The sequence below is a fragment of the Plecotus auritus genome (assembly GCF_963455305.1).
Source record: "Plecotus auritus genome assembly, chromosome: 4".
Classification (NCBI taxonomy): Eukaryota; Metazoa; Chordata; class Mammalia; order Chiroptera; family Vespertilionidae; genus Plecotus; species Plecotus auritus.
The window spans coordinates 163,576,722-163,591,264 of NC_137775.1; the positions used below are offsets into that span (position 1 = coordinate 163,576,722).

At 37.0% G+C, this 14,543-nt stretch overlaps 1 protein-coding gene across 2 annotated transcripts in view; it reads left to right on the plus strand.

Annotated features, from left to right (window-relative positions):
* ANKIB1 (ankyrin repeat and IBR domain containing 1) overlaps positions 1 to 14,543 on the plus strand; it is a 121,627-nt gene that overhangs the window by 70,499 nt on the left and 36,585 nt on the right. For both annotated transcript variants that reach the window (XM_080663653.1, XM_080663654.1), the window contains exons 6-9: positions 3,237 to 3,445; positions 4,392 to 4,480; positions 11,945 to 12,089; positions 13,553 to 13,719. In XM_080663653.1, the coding sequence (XP_080519779.1) occupies positions 3,237 to 3,445; positions 4,392 to 4,480; positions 11,945 to 12,089; positions 13,553 to 13,719 (610 nt within the window). The remainder of the gene's footprint in view (positions 1 to 3,236; positions 3,446 to 4,391; positions 4,481 to 11,944; positions 12,090 to 13,552; positions 13,720 to 14,543) is intronic.

Sequence of the window (14,543 nt, forward strand, 5' to 3'; positions counted from 1 at the left end):
TCTTTCTCCTTATTAAACTACTAGAGGCCCAGTGCACGAAATTCAAGCACGGGGTGGGGGATCCCTCAGCCCGGCCTGCACCCTCTCATAATCTGGGACTGCTGGCTCCTAACCACTTGCCTGCCTGATAGCCCCTAACCACTCTGCCTGCCTGCCTCATTGCCCCTAACCACTCTGCATGCCTGCCTCATTGCCCCTAACCCCTCTGATTGCCCCTAAGTGCTCACCTGCCTGCCTGATCGCCTCTAACTCCCTCTGCTTGCCTGCCTGATCACTCCTAACCACTCGCCTGCCTGCCTGATCTCCCCTAACCACTCGCCTGCCTGCCTGATCGCCCCTAACTGCTCGCCTGCCTGCCTGATTGCCCCTAACTGCTCACCTGCCTGCCTGATCACCCCTAACCACATCTGCCTCTGCCTCCGCCCCCCACCGCTGGGGCTTTGTCCAGAAGGTCATCTGGAAAGTCGTTCAGCTGTCAGGTCTAATTAGCATATTTTGCTTTTATTATAGACTAGGGGCCCAGTGCACGAATTCATGCATCTTGAAAGGAACTGTGGGCCACAAGGCTGCAGTGGGCACAGGGGTGGGTCTTGGCCCATCCTCCGCGCCCCCACCTGGCCCCTCCTGCCATGGCCCCCAGTCCCCTGTCTGCTGGCAGCCCTGCTCCCGGCACCAGCCCCACTCGCACTCATTAACAGCATGGAGCTTTTGGGGCCGGCGCCAGCAGTGGGTGTGAGTGGCAGCTGCTGCCCCGATCTCCCCTCAGGAGCAGGGGGAGGTGGAGAAGCCCTCAGGGCAATTAGGCCAGCAGCTACTGCTTGCACCCACTGAATGCACCGAGCGGTCAGGACCGGCGCCGGGCACCAGCAGCGGGTGCAAGTGGCTGCTCCGGTGCTGGCAGTGAGTGCAAGAAGGGCCAGCACTGGCAGCAGGTGTAAGCGCCAGGCAGGACCGCGGCACACGGGAGCAAAGGATTTTCAGTAACCACCAGAGGCTTGCCCTGATGACAGCAATCAGCACCCCGCCTTGGTCTGGCACCCCTGCTTACCTGCTCCACCATCCCACCGCGCCAGCACCCACCATGTTCCCTGCGTGCCCCCTAGTGGTCAGCAGACGTCATAGCAACTGGTTGTTCCGCTGTTCTGCCATTCGGTCTATTTGCATATTAGCCTTTTATTATATAGGATAAGGCAGGAATTGTGCCTGGTTTTTCCTTCCATTGTATTTCTGTCTGACACAATGCATGGCACATAAAAGGCATTGAATAAGTATTTGCTACATAAATGATGTGATAGAATCCAAATTTTTCTGAAAAATATTTGTAGTAGATAAAACTAAAGTTTACCGTATTTAATATCTCTGTGTGAATTATAGTAATTATTTTTTCCTTTATTAAAGTGACATAATGGAGACTTTTGAAAAGTAATCATACTCTTCTAAGAAAAGTAATTTTAACTTTTTAAGTAAGTAAGACTTATCAAAACACTGAGGTCCATTTAGCAACATTTCCTAGATTGTACTCATGTGCAGTATTTTTCAATTGTTGGATTTTTCTTACTTTTTGTACTCTGGTCCCTTTTTCTAGTCTTATTTTTCATCTCCCCAGGCCACCACATAATATAGTATAATTTTATGGAACCACACATCTGTCTCCATTATACTTCTGTGCCTTTACACATATGGTTTATACAGGTGGAAATGCATTCCCTCTATCTTCATTGCCTGTCTGAGTCATAATTATCCTGTTTAAACCACCAAATACATTGACTTAACATGGTCGAAAACAGTCTTATATAGAAAATTTCCACAGCTAATTTATATTTTGACTGTAAAATTATAGAAAAATGAGCCTACAGTAAATAATTGAGTCTGTACCACTCTTGACCCTACACTTGATTGTGCTACACTTTGGAGTCACAGAAATCAGTTAAATAATCCCTCACTATCTTTGTGAGCCTTGGTACATTATATGACTTCTCTGAGTATTCGTTTCTTCACCTCAATAATGATTGAAAAGTTTGTTGTGAAGAATAAATTAAATAATGTGAGTAAAATACCTAGCAAAATAATTGAATATATTAGTTTGTTACTTTAAAGGGTTAGGATTTCATGGCTCTGGACTTTATAATAAGGTGCTTCACTTGGTTATTTTTAAAGTGTTCATAGTAAGTATGAAGATAATCTTTTTTAGGTAAGCCAGAATGGAGCTCATTTACTACAGAATTTATACCTAATTCACTAAAACTTTATTTATAACCATAATCCCTTCAGAAGTTCCTTCTGCTTTCAAGCTTTTAATTAAATGACTAGAGGCCTGGTGCACGAAATCCATGCACTGGGTGGGGGGGTGCCCTGCCCCCTCTCCAATCTGGGACCCCTCAGGGGATGTCTGTCTGTAAACCGGCAGTCGAACATCCCTCTCACAATCCAGGACTGCTGGTTCCTAACCACTCACCTGCCTGCCTGCCTGATTGCCCCCTAACTGCTCTCCTGCTGGCCTGATTGACGCCTAACTGCTCCCCCACTGGCCTGATTGACACCTAACTGCTCCCCTGCCGGCCTGATCGTCCCCAACTGCCCTCCCCTGCTGGCCTGGGCACCCCTAACTACCTTCCCCTGCTGGCCATCTGTGACGGCCATCTTGTGACGACATGGGGACAGCCAGTGTGTGGCGGCCATCTTGTGATGACGTGGGGGGTGGCCATCTTGTGATGATGCGAGGGCATAAGGGCCACCTAGGCTTTTATTAGTATAGATTTTTAGGTATTACTGGCATTTTGACATGTTTATAGTGAACTATGCAATAATTTTACAACTTGATACCAGTGAAGCTAATTGCAAATTACATATTTCTCTTGAAAGAGTAAAACAGCTAACTTGCAACAAGAATTTAGTAAATTCCAAAAGAGGTGAGCCTCTTCTTTTGATTATTAGTAGAAATGACTAGAAATTTTGACTGTATTATTGTAGACATGGTTCTAATCCATAGTAGATTATAAAAGTTTAAATTCTGTTTAAAAATATTAATGAGTAAGCATACCTGAATATTCTATTTGCAATTACTACTTTATATAAATAATTTTTCCTTGGATGGCCTATATCTCTTAAATTTGTCCTCACTTTCCTTTGTTATTATGAAGCTCTTAAAACACCATAATTTTCTGTGTTTTTGTTTTTGTTGTTTTTGTTTTTGTTTTTTTGTTTTTTGAGAGATAACCATTCCATTTTTCTTAAAGATTGGGACAGGGAGAAATTACTTGAAGCTTGGATGTCCAACCCAGAGAATTGCTGCCAACGATCAGGTGTGCAAATGCCAACTCCACCACCAAGTGGGTGTAACGCTTGGGACACGCTCCCTTCTCCAAGAACTCCAAGGACTACACGCTCTTCCGTCACCTCTCCAGATGAAATAAGTTTGTCTCCTGGGGATCTGGACACCAGTTTGGTATGGCTTGGTATTCAGTGTACTTCCCATAGTTTTGTGTTTACCTTTTTATTTGTTTAATATTGTTTCATAAACCCTCTAGTCATATTCTAGTCATTGAATCCTATATCTTTCTTAAAGAGTTCCATTATTTCACGATTTGGTAAATATTTGTTATCACAATATTTTTTTGATCTCTCAATTACAAACTGAAAAATAAAGGTTTTCTTTACTCATTTCAAAACAAAAAACATAGAAGAGTTTAGGAAAACCACCTACTATATTTCCACTTAAAAGCTCCAGTTGCTTAAAGTTTTTAAACACACCATACTGACATATTAAAAGTTGACATTGTGATAGCCACTTTACACTAAAAATATGAAAACGTATTTTATATTTTCTTCAAGACATTTATACTACATTGATAATTATGTGTTTGTTTTAGTAAAGCTTCTGGAGTTTGTTTCTAATAAGTCATTGTTTAGAAAATACATAGTATTATAGCAGAGTTCCTTGGGTAGAAATCCTTAAATTGCTACTCCGAATATCCTGATTTGCTCTATTGAAAAAACAGTTACTCTGTTTTTGTAGATTTTCTGGGGTGAGTATAGGGTAAAGGACATGATATTGAAGTGGTTATTTTGAAATGGGCAATTTAATCTTGACCTGAATAGATTGTAATGATTTGTTTCTTGTACTTCCTTTTCCAAATGTGTAGTCACTGATTAATTTAATACATAAATTTGGACTGTAAGAGTAAATAAATCTCACAATCATTTATAATGAGGTAGGCATATTTGTTATTCAATCAAAGGTAAGCACACTAATTTTACCTTAACTTTGAAAACACTTAACTTTTTGTAATTACTTTATTAGTATTTTTGCCTTAAACTAATGGACAAATGAACATATTGCACTCTTTTCAACATATGACTTTGTTTAAATCATTGTTCTTCTTCATCTCCAGTGTGACATTTGTATGTGCAGTATTTCTGTATTTGAAGACCCAGTAGATATGCCCTGTGGACATGATTTCTGTAGAGGATGTTGGGAGTCGTGAGTATATATGCATAGTATTTCTTACTGCATGAAAGCACTCTGATTTGATAAGAAAATTGTTTGCTTTTAATATTTAATTATATGGATTAATTCACTGGTTACAGAGTTATGCTGAAATGTATTACACTTCACTACTAAGGAAGAATTTTATTTTTCTTTTTTTTTTTTATTTTCAGATCATGCTTTATCAAACTTAGGCATAACCAATCAAAAGCTCAATTTAGCACCGATAAGTCAGTATGAAATTTCCTCTATATAGATAATTACTAGGGATTAATTTAATCACTCTTCAATCTTTAACAGCAATTTCATATTATTTCTCAGAATATTTATACTCTTTTGAAAGAATAATTTATAAGTTTAGCAAAATGACTCACTTAGATGACAGGTCCATGAATAGCAAGATGTCTCTAAATGTTTCTCTCTTGTAACATGAGCTGAATTTGTTGCTTATAGTAAATTGTATTTCTCAATATCAACAGGATTCTTCAAAAGGAAACTGTTATCTGTCAATAATTTATTTTTCTTATTTTAACATTTTTCCATCTATTAATTTAGTGAAATTATTTAATTTAGCAATTAGTGTTATTTTTAGCTTAATGTAAGGTACTTTAGGGGACAAAGCAGGTATATGTAAATGCGTTTCTTAGTATTTTAATTTATATTACATCTCATGTACATCTCAAACCTACACCTAACTATCAGCAGTTTCTTATATTCCAAGAATTTTTAAGCATCTATTTTTATGCTTTCTCTGAATTTTTGTAACGAACAAATAACCTTGAAAATCTATAAGAATATGGATGTTTAAAATTCCTTTTTAATAAATTCAAAGTTAAATGTTTCTGGTAGGCACGGTTGGGTATATATTACAAGTGGAAAACTTATTTTGCTTCTCATGTTTATTCTTCTTCCCATTAACTTGCCAAGATTTATACTTTGCCACATCCATTAACTTTGCTCTAATGTTGTATTTTTCTAGAGAGGTTTATAAACAAAATGAAGATCAATATAATGAGCAGTACAATACCATGTTTTCTCTGGAGACACATAAATATGCTAATTGATGACCTAAATGAAGCATGTCATTAGTATTTAAGGAAATCTTAAAAATCAGAAGTTATCCAACTATTCTTTTTTATAGAGTGCTGGGTACCAAATTTAGGGAGCTGGGAAATACTATGTTGGGTAAAAGAGCCAAGAATATGAGCAAATTAAACAACTTTTTGGGGTGTAATTGACATATAATAAACCACATATTTAAAATAAATAATTTTATTAGCTTTGGCATGTGTGTGTATCCATGAAACCATTACCACATCAAGATAATGAATATATCCATCACCCCCAAAAGTTACCTCATTTCTCCTTGAAATCCCTCCTGCCTCTCTTTTTGCATCCTTATCCTCCTACCACCACTCCCTCCCTCCAATCTGTAGGTAACACTGATCTTATTTCTGTCACTCTGGTTTCATTTTGAGTCATTTTGTTATCTGTTTTCCAAACCAGGGTATGAGGCAAGATTTCATTTAGAGGAGGAAAAAATACTGTTTAAAAGTAAGTCAGAATGAATAAGGCTATCAGGTTGTTTATTTTAAAACACAGGCAGACTCTACTCAGAGTCTAATTAGGTAGGATCAAATCAGTACAGTTGATGCAGGTAAACCAATTGGCAAGGATCAGAGCTCACATTCCTAAGTATTGTATTGTATTGTATTGTATTAGGAAGTATTATCTGGGTTCTACCAGGTTTGCTACTGTTGACCTTGGTTTCTATGTGAAAACTGAAACCTCTCCTCTTCCCAGGGATTTACTTGATATTTTTTCAACTTCCTCAGCCTGCCTTAGCTAACTCCTATCACAGGAACCATTTCCTATACTCACCACAGACTAGCCTTGAGAAGTTTATGGTAAGATTTAAATTTGAAAGATCTAATTATTGTTTTCCATGGTACCTTATTAGCCTACCTAGGATTCTTCAATGTACTCCTGCCAGGTAGTTCTTGTCAAATCAAGCACCAGTAAAACAGGTTTCAGGGTGGGTGATTCATATGTTAATAAGTCATTTTTAAATTAACTGCAGCCTTTTCATATTTTGAGACATATAGAAAAGAAATGCCTCTCTCAAAAATCAAGGAAAAAAAATTAAGGTCCTTAGATAGTTTGAAACCCTCTCAATTTATCTTATGGTTCCCTACCCCCTTATCAGTCCAGCCAGATGCTTTGAAGCACCTATGCCAAGAGCTTAAATGAAAGGGAAATTAGTATTACCCATCCTAGAATATCCTTCTTGCTACTTATTAGTTGTTGATTTAGTTAACTGGTAACCTACCTGTGCCTCAGTTTTGTAATCTATAAAATGATGATAATAGTAAGTACTTTATAGATTATTGTCAGTTTATTGTTAAATTGCTTAATATGTATAAAATGCTTAGAACAGGGCCACTCAAGAAATGTTACTTATCATCTTCCTAAGTTTGGTAATAAACAGAGAGAACCTATCTATGATATAATCTGTGAAGCTGACCTACAAGATAAAAGTATAAGTAAAGTTTGCCCCAGATTTCTTTCTCTAACTAACATTTCATCAACTTCACGTTCTGCTTATAAATGTAGTGGGAAATTGTATTTTGATGAGGTTAATAGTATGGATCTCAAATAAATGATCCTGTCTTCTGTCATTATGTTCCCCAGAGATAATTAAACTGGCTCTGATGCGTTAGAATACATGCAACTTAAAACATCATATAGTAACTGTATCTAAATAAGCTGTGCACTCTAACCAGAGTACTATAGCCACATGCCACATAACTATGTTTTGATAAGTGAAGAACCACATGTATGGAGGTGGTCTCATAAGATTATAATGAATTATTAGAAAAAGTTTGTTTGCAATGTTGAAAGGAATGGCTGGACCCAACTACAATGTCAAATTTACTGCTGGCTCTGGGTGATTTAAATAGATGAGGAGGCTCAGCATGCTGTCCACCTGCTGTGTCCACACATGTGTGTGTGCAGGAGCACATTACACACAAAAATACTCATTTCCCTTCCCTCCATTTCTCTTTATCTCTTTCCTCCCAGTCCTTTTCCTCCCTCTACTCCTCTCTTCTTCTCCCTTTTGTTATTTCTCATCTCAAGCTTTATCTCTCTGGGTTTCTTTGTATCTCTACTCTCCCTTTCCCCTTCTCTTCCTTTCCCACCCCTCACCCCTTCCACCTCCTGATGTCCACTCTCCAAAGGTACATCCCTCCATAGCTCTCCCAGTATCTCCCAATGCATGCACACACAGGCACACACTTTTATACCGTATTTTTAGTGTACCTTTCTATTTATAGATACACAAATATGTACCATGTGTTGCAGTTGCCTGTAGTATACAGTGCAGTAACATTCTGAAGCCTAGGAGCAGTAGACTATATGCCATATAACCTAGGTGTGTAGTAAGCTATACAATCTAGGTTTGTGTAAGTGTACTCTATGATGTTCCTACAAGAGTGAAATCACCTAATGATGCATTTCTCAGAATGTATATCCCCTTGTTAAGTTACACATGACTGTATAAGATAAATTATATCCAACTTTCCAGGGAACCTATTCATAACTAAAATGAAGAAATTCCTGATATGTGAAAAGGGAACTCTGCAATTAGCACTTCTTTAACTTTTAGTTTCAAGTTCCCTTTAGACTCTTAGAAATTGTTGAGGAGTCCATAGAGCTTCTGCTTATATGGGTGATATCTATCTCTATATACTATATTAAAAATTAACCCTGAAAAAATTAAGATTTGTTTATTCACTTTAATAATAAACCCATTGTATGTTAATATTTACTATGCACAATAACTACTTCCATTAATAAATTAAAAGAATGGTATGTTTTGCTTTTTTGCAAATCTCTTTAATGTCTAGCTTAATAGAAGACAGCTGTATTCTCATATCTACTTATGCATTCAGTATGTTATAATATATTGTTTTGGTCAACGAATATAAAGAAAATCTGTCCTCACACACATGTGTAGATGGAAAAGAGAGAAGTATCCTATATAATAAAGAGGTAATATGCAAATTGACCCTCGCACTGTCACACAAGATGGCTGTACCCATGTGGTCAAAGATGGCTGCCACAAGATGGCCAGCAGGGGAGGGTACTTGTGGATGATCAGGCCAGCAGGGGAGGGCAGTTGGGGGGACAAGGCTTGCAGGGGAGGGCAGTTAGGGGTGACCGGGCCAGCAGGGGAGGGCAATTAGGGGTGACCGGGCCGGCAGGGGAGGGCAGTTGGGGGGCACTAGGCCTGCAGGGGAGGGCAGTTAGGGGCAACCAAGCCAGCAGGGGAGGGAAGTTAGGGGCAATCAGACCGGCAGTAGAGGGCAGTTGGGGGCGACCGGGCTGGCAGGGGAGGGCAGTTGGGGATTACTGGGCCAGCAGGGGTGGGCAGTTGGGGGCAATCGGGCTGGCAGGGGAGCAGTTAGGCGTCGATCAGGCTGGCAGGGGAGTGGTTAGGGGGTGATCAGGCTGGCAGACAGGCGAGCCGTTGGGAGCCAGCAGTCCCAGGTTGTGAGAGGGAAGTCCCAGATTGGAGAGGGTGCAGGCTGGGCTGAGGGACACCCCCCGCCCCCCCCCCCCCGTGCACGAATTTCGTGTACCGGGCCTCTAGTATTCAGATAAGTGTGGATACTCTTTGATATACATCAAAACTCAATAAATAGTATTTCTTAATGGTTAATTGCAGTGTAAAATCTAATACCATTCCAATGGCCTTTTTTTACTCAACATTAAAATCCTTGGGTCTGTGTTGCACTTTTAATAGCTTTTTTGCTTTTGCCTGGTTTTGTAACATCAGTTGGAGAATATTGGTTCACTGGATTGTTTAGATCTTCCAATGTTAACATATTTCACTACACACAAATATAGTAAAAAGTCACATTAATTAATATCATTACCAGTCTCATCAGGAACGTTTCTGATATTGGGAAGCTGTCAAACAGATAAGAATTTTTTAAAATTCTAAGTTTTATCTGAAGGCTTGAATTTTGTCATTGGCAATAAATACCCCCAACTTTTTTCCTTGACATGCCAGATTTATTTCGTTCATTTTCAAAAATAGTCTACCATATAACCAAGTCTGAATAATCATTGTTTGTAGTCACTCTTTGGGGGGGGCGGGGGGGAAGGTGATCCATGATAAAAGTAAGTGAGGCTGCTTGTATTTGAACAAAAGCCTGTGTGTTTTCCTTGAACTAACCATCATGCTTTGTTTGGTGTGCAGCAGAAGTTCATTGTGCTTACTTCCCATTTTATTAATACTTGATCAATAATTAATAATTTTTATTACTCCATCAAGGGCATCCTTACATGAAACTGGCATTTGTTTTTTAACTTTGAATATAGAGCAATGAAGAATGCAGTCTACTAGTATAATTTTAGGGCCACTGTCATGATTCATGCTAAAGCACCAGCAGTTTTAACCAAAAAAAACAAATGAAGGCTTAATACCATTTTGAAAATAGTTTTGACCTCATAAACCCCCTGGGAAGTCTCAGGAACCCTCATAGGTCTACATATCATACTTTGAGAATGGCTGCTCTATAGCGTTTCCCCTGAATTCTTTGCCCATCCTTCTGCCAAATTATTTTTCTTGACACAGAGTAATACAAATAATTTTTAACTGATAACTAATGTGCAGAATATTCTCCTATTGGAATATATCAGAGTTTTATGGAGCCTGTGTGTTTTAAAACATATTGAAAATAGAGGGGAAGATTTTAAACATGCTGAATTAAAATGCCTGTGGGATATTTGAACAAAAATATGTGTAATCAAAATATAGTTAACAAGGGAGATAGGGGTTTTAAATTTCATTAGGTGATAGTTTATGATAGGGATATTTAGAGCATCCAGGAAGATTGTATGGAATTGGGAAGGGAAGAGTTTTGGTGTGAAAATCTTAGGGAACAGTAAAATATAAGTGAACAGGAGAGTAAAAGGCACTAGTGGAAAAGATGGGCAAGAAGCAACTAAAGATAAGAAGAATGCCAGGAAAAACGTTAAAAAGTTCTGGGAGCCAGAGAGAATCTGAAAGAAAGAACTGTTAACAGTGTCTGATGCTCTAGAGAAGCAAAAGCAAATAAAAACTTAGAAGTCTTGAGTAAATTGAGCTAATGAGTAATCCTAAAGATTGAGCTAATAATGAGTAATCCTAATGGCCATGTTGAGACCGATCACTCAATGAAGAGGTGATAGAAGCTAGTTACAGGCTTAGAGGTAAATGGGATGGACTTGAGGAAGGAATGGCAAATCATCATAAACTATTTTGCCAAGAAACTTTGATAGGAAAGTATAACTAAAAAACGAGTCATTTGGCTGAAAAAGGTTTTAAGGATGGGGAAAACTTGAGTATGCTCTTGTGCCAAGGGTAAGAGGTGGAACAAAGGGAGCAGATAATGATGAGTCTTATTAGTAAGCTTGATACTTTGTTTAAGTGCAATGGAATTAAGAGACAGAGAACTAAAGGGAAAATATACCCTAGGCAGTGGAGTAATGAGCTGTTGTTGATGGTGATGACTAGAAAATTATGATTTAATTTCCTGGTTTTCCGTTTATTTTCTCTAGGTTTAAATGTTAAATACACACTTCAAAAATTTTTTCTTTCTGTAGGGCAACATTAATAATAACAATAAACCTTTGCTAAAATTTATAAATTCTTATTCTGCACAAGACACCATGCTTATATTTCACATACATTATATCTTATAATCTGTATAACAACCCTGAGAAGTATATATTATTATCTCCATTTTATAGATAGTAAAACTGAAGGTTATATAACTTGTTAGTGGCAGGCCTGGAATTCTCTAATTCAAAATCCTGTTCTTAACCACTTAACTCACCTTGGGCTAGATTCCTGCCACTTTCCAGGGTGCCTTTTCCCTACTACCTCAACTAGTGTGACTGGAATAGGACATGAAAGCCATTTTAATATTTGTCCAGATGAAATATAAGCAGAAAACCTATTCTTTAAAAAGGCATGCTACATTTTAGTGCCATCCCAACATCTCTTGAGTTATGCATGGTTTAATTCTGTACCAGTGCTCCCTTTTGTTTAAAGGTATAGAATATTGAGAATTGAATATGACCTTTCTAAACCACTCATTTCTGAATTTTTAATGTTAATAAATATATTGTTTCAAATTTTTAGAGGATGAAGTGGAATAGGAACATGTAAAAATATGTAAAACATAAATACGTGTATATATATTCATATAAATAATGGTTGGGCAGGTAGTAAGTGTTCACTGTGAATTATATGAATCAGTGTGTTATACCTAATATTCCACACTTAGTTCATTTGTGTTATTTCAATTATATTGTAGCAGATAATTCAGCAAAAAGAAAAAAATCTTAGACTGAGTAAATAAATTTTATCTTTGCCCATTTTCTATCAATTGATCATTTTAATAGGTTTTTGAATCTGAAAATTCAAGAAGGTGAAGCCCATAATATTTTCTGCCCTGCGTATGATTGCTTCCAACTTGTACCTGTGGATATCATAGAAAGTATAGTTTCTAAGGAGATGGACAAACGATACCTACAGTTTGATATTAAGGTATGCTGGCAATTATCAGTCCAATCCCATAATTTTAATTTTATGAAAACTATACAACAGATTTCATTTAATATTTTTGTTTCATTTTTGAAAACACATAAAAATTGCATAAAGGAAATGTAATTTACTTTTGTCTCATAAAAATTGCATAAAGGAATGGTAGCATTAATTGAAGTTTTAAGCTAAAGCATTATTTTATAATCATGAAAGAAGTAAAAGTGAAAAGCTAAAGTAGTCATTTATTAAAAGAAATAAAACTATTGCTCAGAACTATTTACTGATTTGCCTGTTGTACTTTTATAACTGATTGATCAAGATAATGTTCAAAGTAGATAGTATTACTTTAAGTTTTCCAAAATACATTATATTTTATACTCATAAATATTTAGAAATAAAGATGATCAACTTAGAAATATATGGCGTTTTCTTTTAGTTTCAAGTAATAGTTCATGAATTATACTGTTTATTACATCTTTTATTCTATATATTTATTAAGGAGTTATTCAGAAATATATGCAAATTACTTTTTTTCTTGTTTGATTTAAAAGTTCATCTTAAGTGCCTTGGGCAGATTTTGGGGGTTCTAAACCTTAATGTGTAGACTTTTTAAAAAGTTCTACTGTTTCTTTAGATAGAAAGCATCATAATATTGATTTTTATGTATTATTAGGATACCATTTAGATATTTACTATTCTAATGCAACTAATAATCACATGTAAGATTCTTTTTATAATTATGTTCATCAGAAAAGTGACATATTGTATGAGAAAACATTTCTAAATTGCACATTTTCTGTGTGAATAATTGCGTGTTTACTTTATCATCATCATCTATCATCTTGGTTTATTAAAGAAACATTATATAAGTTTATATAAAAGAAAATGTAAATTTGAAAAATCATGTCATTACTGGGTAATTGCCACTTCTTTCCTTCTTACTAAGTTGTTTCATGATTTCACTTAAATGCGGAATCTCGAGGTCAAAACAAAAGAGCAAGCAAAACAAAACAGTTACAGATTCATAGACACAGAGAACGAACTGATGGTTGCCAGAGGGGAAAGGATTGGGGGGCATGGGTGAAACATGTGAAAGGCACTAAGAGGTACACATTTCCAATTATAAAATAATGAAGTCCAAGAGAGTGTACAGCATAGGGAAGATAGTCAATAATATTGTAATAACTTTGTATGGTGACAGAAGGTTACTAGAATTATTGTGGTGATCACAGATATCCAATCACTACATTGTACACCTGAAACTAATGTAATAGTGTGTATCAGTTATACTTAAAAAAAAAAAAAAAGTTGTTTCGTACTTTTTGGTACTATTTGAGTTGAGACTGCCTACTTTTTATTAGTTCACTTTTTTTTTCTTTAAAGTAAATTAACATAGGAACACATTCTATATTAAAATTTAGAGTTAAAATATTTTTTGTTGTGTTTTGTTATTACTGTTTAAACAGGCCTTTGTTGAAAATAATCCTGCCATTAAATGGTGTCCTACTCCAGGCTGTGAAAGAGCAGTCAGACTAACAAAACAAGGGTCAAATACATCTGGATCTGATACACTCAGCTTCCCCTTGCTCAGAGCTCCTGCTGTGGACTGTGGAAAAGGACACCTCTTCTGCTGGTCAGTACAAGACAAGTTGGAATTAGCCTAGTCACCTTTCTAATAGTTTTTAAAGAATTTGTACCTTCAATCAGGCTTTTAAATTCTACTGTTTGATATCATTCTTATTAATTAAGTGTATTGAGTATACATTTATTGTGCGCTTGATATGTGCTGAGTATTGTGCCAAATATTTTGATATATTGAGTTCTCCTGGCTTTGCTATGAGTTGAGTGCTGTTATTATATCCATTTTACAGATAAAGAAACTCCAGCTCAGAGAAGTTGCCCAGGGTTATGCAGCTAGGAAATGGCAGAAATGGGATTAGAACCCAGCTCCATTTTATTCCAGAGCCCATGCACTAATATCAGATTGCTGACCACAGATTAGAAAATGTTTAGAGTTTTGCTTTCTACATTAAAATAAAAGTCTCTAGCCCTGGCCAGTGTGCTAAATGGTTAGAGCATTGGCTCATGCACCCAAGGGTCCTGGGTTTGATTCCCAGTGAAGGGTACAATACCTGGGTCACAGGTTCGCTCTCCTTCCCCAGTCAGAGCATGTGCTCTCTCACATTGATGTTTCTTTTTCTTTTTCTCTCTGTCTCTCTTTCCCTCCCTCCTTCCCTTCTGCTCTCTCTGAAAACCAATGGAAAAAATATCCTCAGGAGAGAATTAACAAACAAACAAAAAATCTCTAGCAGTGATTCTTAACTAGGGATGCCCAGAATTACCGACAACTTTTCCAAATTTTCATCCCAAGCCTAGCAAGTCATGTTTTGACTTAGTAGGTTTTGGAGGGGGGATCCCAAAAACTCTTAAATGATTCTAATGCACAGACCTAGTTAG